Source organism: Gobio gobio (assembly GCF_949357685.1).
Source record: "Gobio gobio genome assembly, chromosome: 18".
NCBI classification, from domain to species: Eukaryota; Metazoa; Chordata; class Actinopteri; order Cypriniformes; family Gobionidae; genus Gobio; species Gobio gobio.
Window position 1 is genome coordinate 2,393,149 of NC_137111.1, and position 22,631 is coordinate 2,415,779.

Below are 22,631 nucleotides of genomic sequence, written 5' to 3' on the forward strand. Positions count from 1 at the left end.
TATGATGTCCAGTCCATTCTACCCCATCATTATGTTCATGATATTATTATTATTAAATTTTTTTTAAAAGGCTTGTGATAGTTAAACTATACAAAAATAGCACCTACGCCACATTACAGCCTAAACACAAATAACAAGTACAAGCACAAACTATTGAGAACTAGCAAAAGTGTTTGTTTTCCAGTAGATGGCAGCAAACTTCCACTAATATGCACATTCATGTTTTCACCATGAATTAAACTGAGAAATTTAGATATTTAATGTCAAATTTACATAAAATTTTGCTATTTTAAATAAACCTGTATATAAATATCATTACTAATTTCCGCAAATACATTTAAAAATGTCCATATGTCCCCTTAAAACTGCACAACTGTAGAGTAAAAACATTAGGCTATTAAAAAAGTGATATTACATGCGTTTAAAAAAACAGATATGATTTTTTTATTTTTTGACAAAATACACTGTCTGTGGCCACTGGAGAACCCAAAACAGCTGCTTGCATATAGTTTAAGAATTAAGGAATTAATTAGCGTACATTAGTATTTTACTACTATGCAATTAAATAAACTGTTCATTCATTACATCACTTTACCTCTGTCTTTACACTGCAAAAAATGCTCTTCTTCTTTACTAAATTTTTCTTGTGTCCAGTCCAAACATCAAAAAATTCTTAAATCAAGATGTATTTACTAGTAAAATGACATTAGATAAAAAATTTTCCTTGTTTTCTGGGGGAAAAAAAATCAAAATTAAGTGAGTTTTAGCTTAAAACTAGCACAATTATCTGCTAAATGGGGTGAGAAAAATGATCTTATTTCTGTTTGGGACAGAAACATGAAACAAGATTTTAATCAGAAAAAAGATTATTTTTCTCACCCCATTGGCAGATAATTTAGCTTGTTTTAAGCATAAACTCACTTAAGAAAAAATAAAATTTTACTTATCTAGTAAATGCATCTTGGTTTAAGAATGTTTAGATATTTAGACTAGAAACAAGACAAAAATACGAAAAAGAAGAGCATTTTTGCAGTGTTTCCCTTATCTTGCCTGCATCAGAGGGCTTCTGTTTTTTATGACACTACAAGTCGGCCATCCGTCATAAATTATCAGGCAACTTTCACCGTGTCTACACCTGGAGCGAGCGGCCAACACCCTTAAAAATGAAAGCAATCCTGTCTACATTAGATGCGGCGAGAGGCGACGCGACACAACAAATTCCCAACGTTAAACTGATCACGCGTTATAGGCCTATTTCTGACGCACTTCAGTAGCTCGGCGGGGGAGATCGATGAGGCGGACCGGGAAGATGCGGGGGACTTAGTTACGTTTTTTTGCGCTTTATTTGGTAATATTTAAAATGAATGTGAATAAAATAGTATCAGTAATACATTTTGGCGCCCCTATGGATGAGTGGCGCCCCTAGCATTTGCCTATTTCGCCTATGCCACGGGCCGGCCCTGGTGTGTGTGTGTGTTAATTATTGAACACCAGTTAGATAACAGCCTTGTGCTTCGGAGCATGTAAGCACTTCCTTTGTTAAAGCATTCTGACATCGCAAGCCTCTGTTTAAATTGCTTGAACCCAAAAATATGTTTAGCCAACGTTCCCAAAACGTTATTTTTGAACGTTCTCAGAACGTCCAGTTTTTAAAAAATCGAACCATTAAAAAACCTTCCATGAATGCTACATAAGTAACGTTTTTATGCTAACATTTTGAGAACGTTATCAAAGACCAGATAACTTTCAACAAATGTTCTATTAACGTTACGGGAAGAACGTTTGTCCAACATTCTGGGGGTTTTTCTTGTAGGAACTGAGGATACCCGGCTGAACAACGACTGTAATAATGACCCGGTCTGTCCAGCCAAATGCCGCTGTGAGTCTAACGTCGTGGACTGTTCCAATCTGAAACTGAACCGCATCCCTGAACACATCCCAGCATCCACCACTGAACTGTAAGACAGCATCAGCCAATATTTACGATAATTCTCCAGAAGTCTGTTTGGTTTAACCTCATTTTGCCGTATGTTTTTCCACAAGCCGTCTCAACAATAATGAGATCACGACGATAGAAGCCACAGGCGTTTTCAAGACGCTTTCTCACCTGAAGAAAATGTAAGTCTCGCTGTCACGTCTGTCCGTGCGACCGGTTCTGATTCTTTACTAACGTTGCCCTTTGACCTGCAGAAACCTGAGTAACAATAAGATCTCTGAGATCGAGGACGGGGCGTTTGAAGGGGCGTCTTCGGTCAATGAGCTGCACCTGACGGCAAACCAGCTGGACTCTGCGCACAGCGGGATGTTCAGGGGTCTGGAGGGCCTGAGGATGCTGTGAGCCCACGCCGCTTCAGTCAGAAAACACTCATAATGTATCATGCTCTTCATCTGAATTCATGCTCTGTTTGTTTTCTAGAATGCTGCGGAACAATCGCATCAGCTGCATTCACAACAACAGCTTCACAGGCTTGCACAACGTCCGTCTTCTGTCCCTGTACGACAACACGCTGAGCACCATAACGCCCGGAGCCTTCGACACGCTGCAGAGCCTCTCCACCCTGTAAGAGCCAAACCGCTGCTCTATCCGACCCAACACTGGCACAAATCCCGAGAAGAGTTTAGCATGTTCTGCAAGAGACAGATGTTTCCTGTAATCAAACTTGAGCTGAGCAGCTAACAGAGAACGTTCTGGCAAAGTTATGGACAAACGTTCTTCCAGTAACGTTAATAGAACGTTCGCCTTTAAGAATGTTCTTTTAGCACAAAACATTTTTTTATACATCATTTACGGAACGTTTTTTCTTAAATGTTTTAGACATTTTTAAATGTTACTACTTGTTTCGGAACGTTGAGAGATTATTCAAAAGTAACGTTGCCACGGAATGTTCCTATAACGTTCACGTAACGAAGAAAAAACGTTTTTAAAACATTTAACTAACTGGATGTTTTGAACATTCAGAGAACTTTCAGAAATAACGTTTTATTAACGTATTGGCAACGTTAGCAGAACATATTTGTAGCTGGATCCAGCTAACAGGAAACATTCTCAGAACATTCTGGCAAGGTTTTCTCAAAGTTAGAAACGTTAGATTAACTGAGACTTGTTACAGCACTTGCATATTGTTGATATCGTTGCCCTTGGACTGCTCTAGCTGCTTCTATTGCCCTCATTTGTAAGTCGCTTTGGATAAAAGCGTCTGCTAAATGACTAAATGTAAATGTAAATGTACAAACAAACGTTCTTCTAGTAACGTTCTCAAAACGTTATTTATATGTCGTTCATGGAACTTTTTTCTGAAAGGTTTTAGTTGGACGTTCGTGTAACGTTTTTTAAAAAATGTTACTACTTGTTTCAGAACTTTCAGAGAACATTCAAATGTAACATTCCCATGTTTGCAAAACGGATTGTTCCTTTTTTAGAAGATTCACACCAAGAACGATAACTACGGTGGCCCAGTAGTGCACAACACAACGAAATTTAAAAAGCATACATAAGTTCACAAGACAAACAAATAAATCCACAACACAACGGAAAAAACGCAACACAAAGAAATAAAGCCGCAACACAACGAAAAAGCTGCAACACAACGAAAAAGCCGCAACACAAAGAAATAAAGCCACAACACAACGAAAAAGCCGCAACACAATGAATTAAAGCCACAACACAAAGAAATAAAGCCACAACACAACGAAAAAGCCGCAACACAAAGAAATAAATCCACAACACAACGAAAAAGCTGCAACACAATGAAAAAAACGCAACACAACGAAAAAGCTGCAACACAAATAAATAAATCCACAACACAATGAAAAAGCCACAACACAACGAAAAATCTGCAACACAAATAAATAAAGCCACAACACAACGAAAAAGCTGCAACACAAAGAAATCAAGCCACAACACAACGAATAACGTTAATAGAACGTTTGTTTAAAGTCATCTGGCCGTTAAGAATGTTCTTTTAGCACAAAAACATTTTTTAATAAATCATTTACGGAACGTTTTTTCTTAAACATTTTTAAATGTTACTACTTGTTTCAGAACTTTCAGAGAACATTCAAATGTACCGTTCCCATGTCTGCAAAACGGATTGTTCCTTTAATGTTCGCACAACCAAGAAAAAACTTTTTTATAAAAATTACACCAAGAACGATAACTACGGTGGCCCAGTAGTGCACAACACAACGAAATGTAAAAAACATACATAAGTTCACAAGACAACGAAATTAATCCACAACACAACGAAAAAGCTGCAACACAAAGAAATAAAGCCACAACACAACGAAAAAGCCACAACACAACAAAAAAGCTGCAACACAAAGAAATAAAGCCACAACACAACGAAAAAGCCGCAACACAACGAAAAAGCCACAACACAACGAAAAAGCCGCAACACAACGAAAAAGCCACAACACAACGAAAAAGCTGCAACACAATTAAATAAAGCCACAACACAACGAAAAAGCCACAACACAACGAAAAAGCCGCAACACAACGAAAAAGCCACAACACAACGAAAAAGCCACAACACAATGAAAAAGCTGCAACACAATGAAATAAAGCCACAACACAACGAAAAAGCCACAACACAACGAAAAAGCCGCAACACAACGAACAACACAACGAAAAAGCCGCAACACAACGAAAAAGCCACAACACAACGAAAAAGCCACAGCACAACGGAAAGGCCACAACACAACGAAAAAGCCACAACACAACCAAAAGGCTGCAACACAATGAAATAAAGCCACAACACAACGAAAAAGCCGCAACACAACGAAAAAGCCACAGCACAACGAAAAAGCCACAGCACAACGAAAAAGCCGCAACACAACGAAAAAGCCACAACACAACGAAAAAGCCACAACACAACGAAAAAGCCGCAACACAACGAAAAAGCTGCAACACAAAAAATAAAGCCACAACACAACGAATAGCGTTAATAGAACGTTTGTTTAAAGTCATCTGGCCTTTAAGAATGTTCTTTTAGCACAAAAACATTTTTTATACATCATTTACGGAACGTTTTTCTTAAACATTTTTAAATGTTACTACTTGTTTCGGAACGTTGAGAGATTATCCAAAAGTAACGTTCCCTGGAATGTTCCTTTAACGTTCACATAATCAAGAATTTTTTTTAAAAAAACATTTAAAAAACTGGATGTTTTGAACGTTCAGAGAACTTTCAGAAATAACGTTTTAATAACTTATTGGCAACGTTAGCAGAACATATTTGTAGCTGGATCCAGCTAACAGGAAACATTCTGGCAAGGTTTTCTCAAAGTTACAAATAAACGTTCTTCTAGTAACGTTCTCAAAACGTTATTTATATGTCGTTCATGGAACTTTTTTCTTTAATGTTTTAGTTGGACGTTCGTTTAACGTTTTTTTTTTTAAATGTTACTACTTGTTTCAGAACTTTCAGAGAACATTCAAATGTACCGTTCCCATGTTTGCAAAACGGATTGTTCCTTTATTGTTCGCATAACCAAGAAAAAATGTTTTTATAGAATTCACACCAAGAACGATAACTACGGAGGCCCAGTAGTGCACAACACAACGAAATTTAAAAAACATACATAAGTTCACAAGACAACGAAATTAATCCACAACACAACGGAAATGCTCCCGACCACTAGGGGGCGCTCTTGAAGTGCGGTAAAGTTAGTTTTCCTTGCATTGTTCTATAAATTCACCAGTCTTACAAATATTTAAACACTACGATCAGTTTTAAGTGTGCAATTGTATATCGACATGAAATATCAATTCAAAATCACCTATGTGCATTATAGCTGCATATTTATACTCGAGAACTCTTTAACCCGATATGACGGCGCTAAGGGAGCGTCTGCCAATTCCACCAAGTTGAAACATATAATTTGTATGAATTCATTTGGGATCTCTGTGATTATAAACCTGCCTACATTGTATGATTATGGGATGTACAATATGGTCAATCAGAATAAGGCGTTAATATTTGCTTTATAAGTAATAATAAACAGCCAATATCCTAATATGCAAACTAATAAGCTACTAGTTAATAGTGAGAATTGGACCCTAAACTAAAGTGTTATCATTTTTTTCTCATACCCTCACTGGGGCTGAGCCGCCCTACAATGAAAATCCTAGAATCGGCCCTGCTTACGGCCCTAGAGGCCTGTCAGAAACTCGAAAGCTATCGGCCACCAGGGAGCGCTCGTGTTTGTCACGTGTGTTAAGGGTTGTATATCGCGATTTTCCGGCATTCACACCAAATGTAGAACTCCTCATTCTGAGCAACTTTGCCTCTAGGAACGCCGCTGCGAATCGAACCGTTCTGTAAATATTACTTTTGCAAACTAGTCCTAGGTTTTTGGCCCAATGGCTGTTCAAAAGCTTCATAACTGCTGTATTTCCTATGGTGAAATGCCTGTATTGGCTGTAAAGGATCTTTTCCATCTATGATTTAAAGGGTTAGTTCACCCAAAAATGTAAATTGTGTCATTAATGACTGAGCCTCATGTGGTTGGACACCCGTCAGACCTCCGTTCATCTTCAGACACAAATGAAGATATTTTAGTGTAAATCTGATGCTCTGAAAGGCCTCTATTGGCTCAACTTTACACTCTCAAGACCCTTAAAAGACACTAAAGACTAAAGTTACAAAGTCCATCTCACTACAGCGGCTCTACAATAACTTTATGAAGACGAGAATAGTTTCTGTGCGCAAAAAAACCCTAAATAACGACTTATATAGTGATGACGATTTCAAAACACACATCATGAAGCTTCGAAGCATTATGAATCAGTGAGTCGATTCAGCGGTTCAGAGCGTTATGAATCAGCGAGTCGAATCATGATTCGGATCACGTGTCAAACCGCCAAACTGCTGAAATCACGTGACTTTTGGCGATCCAAACTGCTGAATGGACTCGCTGATTCAAAACGCTCTGAACCGCTGAATCGACTTGCTGATTCATAATGCTCTGAACCGCTGAATCGACTCGCTGATTCATAATGCTCTGGACCGCTGAATCGACTCGCTGATTCATAACGCTCTGAACTGCTGAATCGACTCACTGATTCATAAAGCTCTGAACTGCTGAATCAACTCACTGATTCATAACGCTCTGAACTGCTGAATCGACTCACTGATTCATAACGCTCTGAACCGCTGAATCGACTCACTGATTTATAACGCTCTGAACCGCTGAATCGACTCACTGATTCATAACGTTTCAAAGCTTCATGAGGCCGTGTTTTGAAATCGTCATCACTATATAAGTCGTTATTTAGGTTTTTTTTGCACACAAAAACTATTCTCGTCGCTTCATAAAGTTATTGTAGAGCCGCTGTAGTGAAATGGACTTTGTAACTTTAGTCTTTAGTGTCTTTTAAGGGTCTTGAGAGTGTAAAGTTGAGCCAATGGAGGCCTTTCAGAGCATCAGATTTACACTAAAATATCTTCATTTGTGTCTGAAGATGAACGGAGGTCTGACGGGTGTCCAACCACATGAGGCTCAGTCATTAATGACACAATTTACATTTTTTGGGTGAACTAACCCTTTAAAGCTACACTGTGTGATATTTTCCCCCATCTAGTGGTGAACTTGTATATGACCATCCAGTGAATATTAGTTTCTCTTCCTCTCAATTCCGATTTCGTTTTAACTCCTACGGTGGCCGATTTAGTCCAAGATTAACATGGCTTCCAGTTCAACCTTCGTCCACATTCGTCACGGTGCCATCGAGTGTTAAAACGCCAAAGGCGAAGCTTGAATTTACGGGTATGTCCCTCTTTGGCTAATGTACTTTTAAGATGGAGGGGCAATATGGCGACCGGCATTCAAACCCTCACCCGTATGTGTTTACAATGGCATATTATAAACTTACGAGAATACTTTATTACTTGAAAGAAGTCAATATACATTAATGAGCACATATTTTTGAAAGAACTAAGTGTTTTTAGCTAAGAATAAACTAAAAAAGTTACACAGTGTAGCTTTAAGTGTTTACATGCCTGATATGAACCCTGATAGGTGGAGCCATATTGATATATCTGTGTGTGTGTGGCAGAAACCTGCTGGCCAACCCGTTCAACTGTAACTGCCATCTGGCCTGGCTGAGCAGCTGGCTCAGGAACCGCAAGATCGTCACGGGGAACCCGCGCTGCCAGCGGCCCGCCTTCCTCAAAGAGATCCCCCTGCAGGACGTGGCCCTTCCAGATTTCCGCTGTGAAGACGGTAGGATCCAGCTCACCAAACTGGGTGTGTGATTCCCAGAGTTCTGGCTAATGATGTTTCTCTCAGACCCAGAGGAGGCGAGCTGCACGCCGCCCGTCCAGTGTCCCAGCGAGTGCTCCTGTCTGGAGGCGGTGGTGCGCTGCAGCAACAAACACCTCCACCTCTTACCCAAGGGCATCCCTCGCAACGTCACCGAGCTGTGAGTCTGTATAACACTCACACACTGCACATCCTGACAGCTGCAGCCGGCAGAAAGGGGCGGGGCTGCACAGGTGGCTCCGCCCCATACCTACTCTCCGGTGAAAAATGAGCCTAGGAGTAATTAACACATGGTTACCGAGTAGATCGTTCTCTGGGATGCGTTTTCATGAAAATCGAATGTAAAGAGTTTTATCTCTAAAAACAGATTATCTTATAACGCTAGTCTATGGGGCACAGAATAAGTCAAATTAAATCGCTAGTTAATACCACTAACAAGGCTCTAAATAGCCTCACACTAACACGGGAGCATAATGAGGGTCCCTACATGCAAACCCAAGCATTGAGAACTGTGTAAGTGTAGAGACAGTTTAATAAGAAGATACTTTATAAAGACAGAACATTACGCGTATACAGACAGGAGCCATCTTGGAAAACAGTCGAGCCATGAACGCTGTGCTCAGTGATGAACTGTGACTTGGAATCTCATATGGTCCGTTGTTTCCGGAAGAAAGCACTGAACGCAACAGAGAAAATAAAAAAAATAACAAAAACTGAACACAACAGAGACTAGTGCTTCCAAAGGATACACACTAAAGAGATGGCGGATTTTTCAACCGTGGCTCGACTCATCCAGACTGTTTTCCAAGATGGCTCCTGTCTGTATACGCGTAATGTTCTGTCTTTATAAAGTATCTTCTTATTAAACTGTCTCTACACTTACACAGTTCTCAATGCTTGGGTTTGCATGTAGGGACCCTCATTATGCTCCCGTGTTAGTGTGAGGCTATTTTGAGCCTTGTTAGTGGTATTAACTAGCGATTTAATTTGACTTACTCTATGCCCCATATACTAGCGTTATAAGCTAATCTGTTTTTAGAGATAAAACTCTTTACGAAACGCATCCCAGAGAACGATCTACTCATAACCATGTGTTAATTACCCCTAGGTTCATTTTTCACCGGAGTTGTCCTTTAATACAACATTAGCCTTCATCCCGTAATTGCAAGATAATTTGATTATGATTTGAACAACATCCATTGATCTCTTCATCTCCTGTTAGTGGGTGGGATATATTAGGCAGCAAGTGAACATTTTGTCCTCCGAGTTGATGTGTTAGAAGCAGGAGAAATGGGCAAGAGTAAGGATTTGAGTGAGTTTGACAAGGGCCAGATTGTGACGGCAAGACGACTGGGTCAGAGCATCTCCAAAACTGCAGCTCTTGTGGGGTGTTCCCGGTCTACAGTGGTCAGGCTCTATCAAAAGTGGAGAACCGGCCACAGGGTCATGAAGAACCAGTGGAGAACCGGCCACAGGGTCATGAAGGACCAGTGGAGAACCGGCCACAGGGTCATGGAGGACCAGTGGAGAACCGGCCACAGGGTCATGAAGAACCAGTGGAGAACCGGCCACAGGGTCATGAAGGACCAGTGGAGAACCGGCCACAGGGTCATGGAGGACCAGTGGAGAACCGGCCACAGGGTCATGAAGAACCAGTGGAGAACCGGCCACAGGGTCATGAAGAACCAGTGGAGAACCGGCCACAGGGTCATGAAGGACCAGTGGAGAACCGGCCACAGGGTCATGAAGGACCAGTGGAGAACCGGCCACAGGGTCATGGAGGACCAGTGGAGAACCGGCCACAGGGTCATGAAGGACCAGTGGAGAACCGGCCACAGGGTCATGAAGGACCAGTGGAGAACCGGCCACAGGGTCATGAAGAACCAGTGGAGAACCGGCCACAGGGTCATGAAGGACCAGTGGAGAACCGGCCACAGGGTCATGAAGGACCAGTGGAGAACCGGCCACAGGGTCATGGAGGATCAGTGGAGAACTGGCCACAGGGTCATGAAGGACCAGTGGAGAACCGGCCACAGGGTCATGAAGGACCAGTGGAGAACCGGCCACAGGGTCATGAAGGACCAGTGGAGAACCGGCCACAGGGTCATGAAGGACCAGTGGAGAACCGGCCACAGGGTCATGAAGGACCAGTGGAGAACCGGCCACAGGGTCATGAAGGACCAGTGGAGAACTGGCCACAGGGTCATGAAGAACCAGTGGAGAACCGGCCACAGGGTCATGAAGGACCAGTGGAGAACCGGCCACAGGGTCATGAAGGACCAGTGGAGAACCGGCCACAGGGTCATGAAGGACCAGTGGAGAACCGGCCACAGGGTCATGAAGAACCAGTGGAGAACCGGAAACAGGGTCATGAAGGACCAGTGGAGAACCGGCCACAGGGTCATGAAGGACCAGTGGAGAACCGGCCACAGGGTCATGGAGGACCAGTGGAGAACCGACCACAGGGTCATGAAGAACCAGTGGAGAACCGGCCACAGGGTCATGTAGAACCAATGGAGAACCGGCCACAGGGTCATGAAGAACCAGTGGAGAACCGGCCACAGGGTCATGAAGGACCAGTGGAGAACCGGCCACAGGGTCATGGAGGACCAGTGGAGAACCGGCCACAGGGTCATGAAGGACCAGTGGAGAACCGGCCACAGGGTCATGAAGGACCAGTGGAGAACCGGCCACAGGGTCATGGAGGACCAGTGGAGAACCGGCCACAGGGTCATGAAGGACCAGTGGAGAACCGGCCACAGGGTCATGGAGGACCAGTGGAGAACCGGCCACAGGGTCATGAAGGACCAGTGGAGAACCGGCCACAGGGTCATGAAGGACCAGTGGAGAACCGGCCACAGGGTCATGAAGGACCAGTGGAGAACCGGCCACAGGGTCATGAAGGACCAGTGGAGAACCGGCCACAGGGTCATGGAGGACCAGTGGAGAACCGGCCACAGGGTCATGAAGGACCAGTGGAGAACCGGCCACAGGGTCATGAAGGACCAGTGGAGAACCGGCCACAGGGTCATGAAGGACCAGTGGAGAACCGGCCACAGGGTCATGAAGGACCAGTGGAGAACCGGCCACAGGGTCATGAAGGACCAGTGGAGAACCGGCCACAGGGTCATGGAGGACCAGTGGAGAACCGGCCACAGGGTCATGAAGGACCAGTGGAGAACCGGCCACAGGGTCATGGAGGACCAGTGGAGAACCGGCCACAGGGTCATGAAGGACCAGTGGAGAACCGGCCACAGGATCATGGAGGACCAGTGGAGAACCGGCCACAGGATCATGGAGGACCAGTGGAGAACCGGCCACAGGATCATGAAGGACCAGTGGAGAACCGGCCACAGGGTCATGGAGGACCAGTGGAGAACCGGCCACAGGGTCATGAAGGACCAGTGGAGAACCGGCCACAGGGTCATGGAGGACCAGTGGAGAACCGGCCACAGGGTCATGAAGGACCAGTGGAGAACCGGCCACAGGGTCATGAAGGACCAGTGGAGAACCGGCCACAGGGTCATGAAGGACCAGTGGAGAACCGGCCACAGGGTCATGAAGGACCAGTGGAGAACCGGCCACAGGGTCATGAAGGACCAGTGGAGAACCGGCCACAGGGTCATGGAGGACCAGTGGAGAACCGGCCACAGGGTCATGAAGGACCAGTGGAGAACCGGCCACAGGGTCATGGAGGACCAGTGGAGAACCGGCCACAGGGTCATGAAGGACCAGTGGAGAACCGGCCACAGGATCATGGAGGACCAGTGGAGAACCGGCCACAGGATCATGGAGGACCAGTGGAGAACCGGCCACAGGATCATGAAGGACCAGTGGAGAACCGGCCACAGGGTCATGGAGGATTATTAATCTTGGTTCATGTTAATTAGTAATACATTATTCAAATCAAATGTTCATGTTATTGAATGGACCTGAGCTAGCAATGAGCCAAATAATGTAACCTGTGCGGGACCTTGTTTTAAGTGTTGTGCTGTTCAGTGTGTGTGTGTGTGTGTGTGTGTGTGTGTGTGTGTGTGTGTGTAATGAGTGTGTTTTTGAGTGGGAGTGACACACATCAGATGCCTGCCGTCCCTCTGAGCGTGAAAACCCGTCATTTACTCGCCGCTCTCACTGACAGTAGAGACACATCCAGGTGTGCTGAGCTCTCAGCCCATCATTAACCCTCAGCACCAGCTGCTCACACACACACACACACACACACACACACACACACACACACACACACACACACACACACACACACACACACACACACACACACACACACACACACACACACACTCACACACTCACACTCACACACACACACACACACACACACACACACACACACACACACACACTCACACTCACACACACACCCACACACTCTCACACACACACACACTCACACACACACACACACACACACACACACACACACTCACACACACACACACACACACACACACACACACACACACACACACACACACACACACACACACACACACACACACACACTCACACACACACCCACACACTCTCACTCTCACACACACACACACTCACACACACACACACACACACACACACACACACACACACACACACTCACACACACACACACACACACACACACACACACACACACACACACACACACACACACACACACACACACACACACACACACACACACACACACACTCACACACACACACACACACACACACACACACATACACACACTCACACACACACACACACACACACACACACACACACACACACACACAAACATACACACACACACACACACACACACACATACACACACACACACACACACACACACACACACACACATACACACACTCACTCACACACACACACACACACACACACACACACACACACACACACACACTGCTCCTGCCCCTAAACCTACCCATCACAAACAACATTCTGCATTTTTACATTTTCATAAAAACTCATTCTGTGATTTATAAGCATTTTGAAAAGTGAGGACATGGGGAACGTCCTCATATTTCTCCCTCTTTTTGTAATACCCATGTCATTATACACATTTGTGTCCTGATATTTCACAAAAACATGCCCACACACACACACACACACACACACACACACATCATAAATGAGTGTCGTCTCAGAGCATCAGGCCAAACACACACACACACACACACACACACTAAACGCTTCTGGAGGAAATCATTCAGTCTCACTCAGGCGTCTCAGAGCCACCAAACCAACATTAGAGAGGCTGCGATGCCATTGGTCCACTGGTTAGTGCAGTTGTCCAATCACAGCCTCCGCTGAGTTTGAGGGATTTAGTCAGTAAATGTGTTTCCTGTAGTTTATGTGCATGTCTTCTTCTTGAAGTGTGTGGGGTAAAGCGTATAGATTCAGTCGGTCTGCTGATTAACTCCTGCTGTGTGTGTGTGTGTGTGTGTGTGTGTGTGTGTGTGTGTGTGTGTGTGTGTGTGTGTGTGTGTGTGTGGTCTGCAGGTACCTGGACGGAAACCAGTTCAGCGAGGTGCCAAAGGAGCTGTCCAACTTCAAAAACCTGCAGCTAGTGTAGGTCTCTCTCTCTCACACACACACACACACACACACACACACACACACACACACACACACACACACACACACACACACACACACACACACACACACACACACACACACACACACACACGTGTCCTCTGAGGTGCTGGTCTTCATCCACTGCTTTCTCATTTCAGAGACCTGAGCAACAACCGGATCAGCGGCTTGAGCAACTCCTCGTTCTCCAACATGAGTCAGCTGACCACGCTGTAGGTCCCGCCTCTGCATCCGCAGGGATGACTCTCATTGGTTCAGAATCCGCTGGGATGACTCTCATTGGTTCATATTCCGCTGGGATGACTCTCATGCTGTGCTTTTGTCCCGCAGGATCCTGAGCTATAACGCCCTGCGCTGCATCCCGGCCCGCGCCTTCAGGGGCCTGCGCTCTCTCCGCCTGCTGTACGCCTGCTGCACACACACACACACACACACACACACACACACTCACACACACACACACACACACACACACACTCACACACTCACACACACACACACACACACACACACACACACTCACACACACACACACACACACACACACACCTTCTCTCCTTTACTCCAACACCACAGACGAGTGTAGCATCAGCTCTAGTGTCACACACACACACACACACACACACACACCTTCTCTCCTTTACTCCAACACACACACACACACACACACCTTCTCTCCTTTACTCCAACACCACAGACGAGTGTAGCATCAGCTCTAGTGTCACACACACACACACACACACACACACACACACACACACACACACACACACACACACCTTCTCTCCTTTACTCCAACACACACACACACACACACACACACACACACCTTCTCTCCTTTACTCCAACACACACACACACACACCTTCTCTCCTTTACTCCAACACCACAGACGAGTGTAGCATCAGCTCTAGTGTCACACACACACACACACACACACACACCTTCTCTCCTTTACTCCAACACACACACACACACACCTTCTCTCCTTTACTCCAACACCACAGACGAGTGTAGCATCAGCTCTAGTGTCACACACACACACACACACACACACACACACACACACACCTTTCAGGTGTTACCACTTATATAACGAATGAGAACTTGAACTGAATAATGGTATTATTGTCGCTTTAAAGCGGAATCTAATATTGAAATGTTTCTCAGGTCTTTACATGGCAATGACGTCTCAGAGCTGCCTGATGGGATCTTCAGCGACGCCGCATCTCTGTCTCATCTGTGAGTGAAGGACACACACACACACACACACAGGCCTGCGTCATGTGACCCGCCTGAGCAACACTGATAGGACACACACACGGGCTTTAAAGAGAACAGAAGCTCAGGGTTCAGTCTGTCTTCAGATCCACATGTCCACTGCAGCTCTTCTGTGTGACCCCTAGAGAACGACCCCACAGGTCCATCTGCCCACACACTCCTGTTATAAAACAGCTCTTAAATCTCACTGGAGGAGGTGGAACACACACACACACACACACACACACACACACACGCCTGTGACGCACATCACTGGAGAAGAAAAGCCTTGTTAGTCTGATGTGTAATGAGCGATTATTTGGAAGAAGTTACTGAATCTGAAACCATAACATTTATGTTGCTTCACTGCAAAAAATGCTTTACTTAGTATTTTTGTCTTGTTTTCAGTCCAAATGTCTAGAAAATCTTGCATTGACTAGACAAGCAAAAGTTTTTGTCTTGTTTTTGGGGAAAATAACTCAGAATTAAGGGAGTTTTGGACCCACTTTATATTGGGTGGCCTTAACTACTATGTACTAACATTTTAATTAATAATTTGATGCAATGCACTTAGTGTGTACATACATGTTTTTATATTGTACTTACATTTAAAAAAATACCTGTATGTAATTACGTCTGTAATTAATTTCTGTAGTTACATTTGTAATTACACAGTTGACACTTCCCTTAGACCTAACCCTACCCTTAAACTTACCCATACCACCACACCTGTCCCTAACCCTACCCTTAAACTTACCCATACCACCACACCTGTCCCTAACCCTACCCTCAAACTTACCCATACCACCACACCTGTCCATAACCCTACCCTTAAACTTACCCATACCACAACACCTATCCCTAACCCTACCCTTAAACTTACCCATACCACCACACCTGTCCCTAACCCTACCCTTAAACTGACCCATACCACCACACCTGTCCCTAACCCTACCCTTAAACTTACCCATACCACCACACCTGTCCCTAACCCTACCCTTAAACTTACCCATACCACCACACCTGTCCATAACCCTACCCTTAAACTTACCCATACCACAACACCTATCCCTAACCCTACCCTTAAACTTACCCATACCACCACACCTGTCCCTAACCCTACCCTTAAACTTACCCATACCACCACACCTGTCCATAACCCTACCCTTAAACTTACCCATACCACAACACCTATCCCTAACCCTACCCTTAAACTTACCCATACCACCACACCTGTCCCTAACCCTACCCTTAAACTTACCCATACCACCACACCTGTCCATAACCCTACCCTTAAACTTACCCATACCACAACACCTATCCCTAACCCTACCCTTAAACTTACCCATACCACCACACCTGTCCCTAACCCTACCCTTAAACTTACCCATACCACCACACCTGTCCATAACCCTACCCTTAAACTTACCCATACCACAACACCTATCCCTAACCCTACCCTTAAACTTACCCATACCACCACACCTGTCCCTAACCCTACCCTTAAACTTACCCATACCACCACACCTGTCCCTAACCCTACCCTTAAACTTACCCATACCACCACACCTGTCCCTAACCCTACCCTTTAAACTCACCCACACCACCACACCTGTCCCTAACCCTACCCTTAAACTTACCCATACCACCACACCTGTCCCTAACCCTACCCTTAAACTTACCCATACCACCACGCCTGTCCCTAACCCTACCCTTAAACTTACCCACACCACCACACCTGTCCATAACCCTACCCTTAAACTTACCCACACCACCACACCTGTCCATAACCCTACCCTTAAACTTACCCATACCACCACACCTATCCCTAACCCTACCCTTAAACTTACCTACACCACCACACCTGTCCCTAACACTACCCTTAAACTTACCCACACCACCACACCTGTCCCTAACCCTACCCTTAAACTTACCCACACCACCACACCTCTCCCTAACCCTACCCTTAAACTTACCCATATCACCACACCTATCCCTAACCCTACCCTTAAACTGACCCACACCACCACACCTGTCCCTAACCCTACCCTTAAACTTACGCATACCACAACACCTATCCCTAACCTTACCCTTAAACTTACCCATACCACCACACCTGTCCCTAACCCTACCCTTAAACTTACCCATACCACCACGCCTGTCCCTAACCCTACCCTTAAACTTACCCACACCACCACACCTGTCCATAACCCTACCCTTAAACTTACCCACACCACCACACCTGTCCCTAACCCTACCCTTAAACTTACCCACACCACCACACCTGTCCCTAACCCTACCCTTAAACTTACGCATACCACAACACCTATCCCTAACCTTACCCTTAAACTTACCCATACCACCACACCTGTCCCTAACCCTACCCTTAAACTTACCCATACCACCACGCCTGTCCCTAACCCTACCCTTAAACTTACCCACACCACCACACCTGTCCCTAACCCTACCCTTAAACTTACCCATACCACCACGCCTGTCCCTAACCCTACCCTTAAACTTACCCACACCACCACACCTGTCCATAACCCTACCCTTAAACTTACCCACACCACCACACCTGTCCCTAACCCTACCCTTAAACTTACCCACACCACCACACCTGTCCCTAACCCTACCCTTAAACTTACCCATACCACCACACCTATCCCTAACCCTACCCTTAAACTTACCCACACCACCACACCTGTCCCTAACCCTACCCTTAAACTTACCCACACCACCACACCTGTCCATAACCCTACCCTTAAACTTACCCACACCACCACACCTGTCCCTAACACTACCCTTAAACTTACCCGCACCACCACACCTGTCCCTAACCCTACCCTTAAACTTACCCACACCACCACACCTCTCCCTAACCCTACCCTTAAACTTACCCATATCACCACACCTATCCCTAACCCTACCCTTAAACTTACCCATATCACCACACCTATCCCTAACCCTACCCTTAAACTGACCCACACCACCACACCTGTCCCTAACCCTACCCTTAAACTTACGCATACCACAACACCTATCCCTAACCTTACCCTTAAACTTACCCATACCACCACACCTGTCCCTAACCCTACCCTTAAACTTACCCATACCACCACGCCTGTCCCTAACCCTACCCTTAAACTTACCCACACCACCACACCTGTCCCTAACCCTACCCTTAAACTTACCCATACCACCACGCCTGTCCCTAACCCTACCCTTAAACTTACCCACACCACCACACCTGTCCATAACCCTACCCTTAAACTTACCCACACCACCACACCTGTCCCTAACCCTACCCTTAAACTTACCCACACCACCACACCTGTCCCTAACCCTACCCTTAAACTTACCCATACCACCACACCTATCCCTAACCCTACCCTTAAACTTACCCACACCACCACACCTGTCCCTAACACTACCCTTAAACTTACCCACACCACCACACCTGTCCCTAACCCTACCCTTAAACTTACCCACACCACCACACCTCTCCCTAACCCTACCCTTAAACTTACCCATATCACCACACCTATCCCTAACCCTACCCTTAAACTTACCCATATCACCACACCTGTCCCTAACCCTACCCTTAAACTGACCCACACCACCACACCTGTCCCTAACCCTACCCTTAAACTTACCCATACCACCACACCTGTCCCTAACCCTACCCTTAAACTGACCCACACCACCACACCTGTCCCTAACCCTACCCTTAAACTTACGCATACCACAACACCTATCCCTAACCTTACCCTTAAACTTACCCATACCACCACACCTGTCCCTAACCCTACCCTTAAACTTACCCATACCACCACGCCTGTCCCTAACCCTACCCTTAAACTTACCCACACCACCACACCTGTCCCTAACCCTACCCTTAAACTTACCCATACCACCACGCCTGTCCCTAACCCTACCCTTAAACTTACCCACACCACCACACCTGTCCATAACCCTACCCTTAAACTTACCCACACCACCACACCTGTCCCTAACCCTACCCTTAAACTTACCCACACCACCACACCTGTCCCTAACCCTACCCTTAAACTTACCCATACCACCACACCTATCCCTAACCCTACCCTTAAACTTACCCACACCACCACACCTATCCCTAACCCTACCCTTAAACTTACCCACACCACCACACCTGTCCCTAACCCTACCCTTAAACTTACCCACACCACCACACCTGTCCCTAACCCTACCCTTAAACTTACCCATACCACCACACCTGTCCCTAACCCTACCCTTAAACTGACCCACACCACCACACCTGTCCCTAACCCTACCCTTAAACCCTACCCTAACCCTACCCCTAAACTTACTCATACCACCACACCTGTCCCTAACCTTACCCTTAAACTTACCCATACCACAACACCTATCCCTAACCCTACCCTTAAACTTACCCATACCACCACACCTGTCCCTAACCCTACCCTTAAACTTACCCATACCACCACACCTGTCCCTAACCCTACCCTTAAACTTACCAACACCACCACACCTGTCCCTAACCCTACCCTTAAACTTACCCACACCACCACACCTGTCCATAACCCTACCCTTAAACTTACCCACACCACCACACCTATCCCTAACCCCTTCCTTTAAACTTACCCACACCACCACACCTGTCCCTAACCCTACCCTTAAACTTACCCATACCACCACACCTATCCCTAACCCTACCCTTAAACTTACCCACACCACCACACCTGTCCCTAACTTTACACGTATCCCACCTCAATATCAGCAAAAGTGTTTTGCAATACAATTTGAACACAGTAAGTACATTGTACTTATTTTTTGATGTAAGCACATAGTATTTAAGGCCACCTAATATAAAGTGGGGCCGGAGTTTTTGCTTCAAATAAGCAAAATAATCTGCCAATGGGGTAAGAAAAATAATCTTAATTCAAACAGAAAACAAGATTATTTTGCTTATTTTAAGCAAAAACTCATTAATTTTGAGTTAATATCCCCCCAAATAAGACAAAGCGTTTGCTTGTCTAGTAAATGCTTCTTGATGTACATTTTTTTTAAACATTTGCTGAAAACAAGACAAAAATACTAAGTAAGAAAAGCATTTTTTGCAGTGTTTAAAACGGAAATAACATAAAATATCAGGATTAAAAAATATAGTTCACCCCCCAAAAATCATCTTTGGTGATATTTTGAATATTCTGACCCGATTCTGATGATAAAACAATCCCTGTAACTCTGAAACGCAGCCTCTGGTGACATCTGTCTGCATTCAGAGGCTTTGTTTGTCCACTGCGGCAGCTTCATGTTGAGGACGCCTGCAGCGCCATCTAGCAGTGATGGTGTGCAAACACAGCATAACATCCTCCATCACACTGACATCCAGCAGGTCACCTTTTCCTAGAACACGCACTGGGGCTTCCTGAAGAGGAAATGCTCCAGCAACACTACCAAAGAAGCATGTGGAGATGGAAATGGGGGGGGGGGGGGGGGTGAATTTCGAGGGGGGACGGATTTCCAGTTGAAAAAAAAGGTTACTTTTTTTGTTTTTTAAATTAAAAAGATTTCTATATTTTATCCACATAATATTCGAGCCACATAAACGTAACATAATATATAATAATAAAAACATAGCGGGATATTCTGTGATAATGGCTGCGCAATGTCGACTTTTGTGATTGGCCAATACCGGCAGACTGCGTCCAATGGAAATGCTTCTCCATTCCAGGTAAATGATCTGGAATGATGAACTGTGATTTTGACCAAAAACCCGTTACTTTAACAGATGCCATAACAGAAACTTTGAAATGGATAAAGCGGTGTTAACGTACCTGAAATTATCCTGTCTATAAATATAATAATAATACATCAGTGGTCATCTAAAAATGATCTGGCCGTCTTGCCCGGAAAGAGCTCGAATTTCGTTATACATCAGATCCAGAAATACATGCGCAATATACACAAAACACACACAAATGACGACCCATGCTGGTCAAAACACAGGCCAAGAATGTAATGATACCTGAAAAATAAAATAAAGATTTAAGGGATTTAAGGGAATAAAGAAAAATATGAACGATAAAAGAAGTTCTAGTCTAATTGTAGCTTAGTTTGAAATGTTCCAAATGACCTCCAGACATTTATTATAATGGGTTGGAATTGGAATTGATAAAGCTTTTATTTATACTGTAATGTTAAATGTCTATCATTAATGTTTAAATATGTTTATATATATAAACTGCCTTACAACTAGATTCACCTTTACATGTTTAATTGTTAATTTTCACAGCACTAAACTGAGATGTACAGTCACCATCCAAAACATTCAGCAGATTTATTTAACCTGAGGACTATTTATGTAGAAGGTTTTTGTAAGTAAAAAAAAACTAGAGTCCGCCTAGTGAATCTGGGCCATTTCCCCCACTGGAGATGAGATGCTGCCACCGTTTTACAGAAATTCAACAGAAGATGCCAGCCTCTCCTCATTTGATTGATTCCCTGATTGGTGGAGTTTTCTGTAGTGCATCATGGGTAATGTAGTTTTTCACCACGAATTCTAAAAACAAGCTGAAGTCATGAGGACGGATGCCATTGGTTCATCCTCACAGTAGGGCGGTCTTTAAAAGCGTATAAGTTATCGTTTCCCTGTGGAGTTTTTACTTCTGGGAACGACTAAAGTTCGGTGTGTTTCCATACACACGCTGAGAAAAGCAGGATCAGTGTGTCTCATTAAAGCTGTGTCAGATACTTAGCTTAAAATCTCCACCCTGTTAGATCTATAAACCTAACAGGGTGGAAATTCTAATATAATAAATATTAGTGTTGCGAACTCTATATACACATATGTATATATAAATATTATATATATAAAACCATATTATATAGGTGCAGTTCCACACATTACTGATGGCAAACCATGCAGGACAATGATGGAAAACTCCTCCACCCTGTTAGGCGAGTCATTTTTAAATAATAATTTGACAGCAACGTTAAATGTTTTGCATACTTATGTTTTATTTTGGGAGGTGAGGATCGTTAACAGCGTATACAATATATGTTTTTGAACAACATTTTTGTATTATTTACCATCCTATTGGAAAAAATGGGTACAAAAAGTGCCTGTTCTTAATAATCAAGACATTCTATTCATCAATAATAGTTTTGTTATTGTTTCAAGAATTAAAAAAAAAAATACCATGATGGCATAAAGTACATATACTATCCAAGAAAAACTTGTTATTGTTTAAAGGGTTAGTTCAGCCAAAAATGTAAATGGTGTCATTAATGACTGAGCCTCATGTGGTTGGACACCCGTCAGACCTCCGTTCATCTTCAGACACAAATGAAGATATTTTAGTGTAAATCTGATGCTCTGAAAGGCCTCCATTGGCTCAACTTTACACTCTCAAGACCCTTAAAAGACACTAAAGACTAAAGTTACAAAGTCCATCTCACTACAGCGGCTCTACAAT

The 22,631-nt window shown here is 44.5% G+C and overlaps 1 protein-coding gene across 1 annotated transcript in view; it reads left to right on the forward strand.

The window, feature by feature from the left end:
- The window catches only part of slit1a (slit homolog 1a), a 122,842-nt gene that overhangs the window by 77,667 nt on the left and 22,544 nt on the right, over positions 1 to 22,631 (forward strand). The window contains exons 16-25 of the mRNA XM_079841942.1: positions 1,814 to 1,958; positions 2,044 to 2,118; positions 2,191 to 2,334; positions 2,417 to 2,560; positions 8,057 to 8,223; positions 8,290 to 8,422; positions 13,792 to 13,860; positions 14,028 to 14,099; positions 14,218 to 14,289; positions 15,058 to 15,129. Of these exons, the coding sequence (XP_079698068.1) occupies positions 1,814 to 1,958; positions 2,044 to 2,118; positions 2,191 to 2,334; positions 2,417 to 2,560; positions 8,057 to 8,223; positions 8,290 to 8,422; positions 13,792 to 13,860; positions 14,028 to 14,099; positions 14,218 to 14,289; positions 15,058 to 15,129 (1,093 nt within the window). The remainder of the gene's footprint in view (positions 1 to 1,813; positions 1,959 to 2,043; positions 2,119 to 2,190; positions 2,335 to 2,416; positions 2,561 to 8,056; positions 8,224 to 8,289; positions 8,423 to 13,791; positions 13,861 to 14,027; positions 14,100 to 14,217; positions 14,290 to 15,057; positions 15,130 to 22,631) is intronic.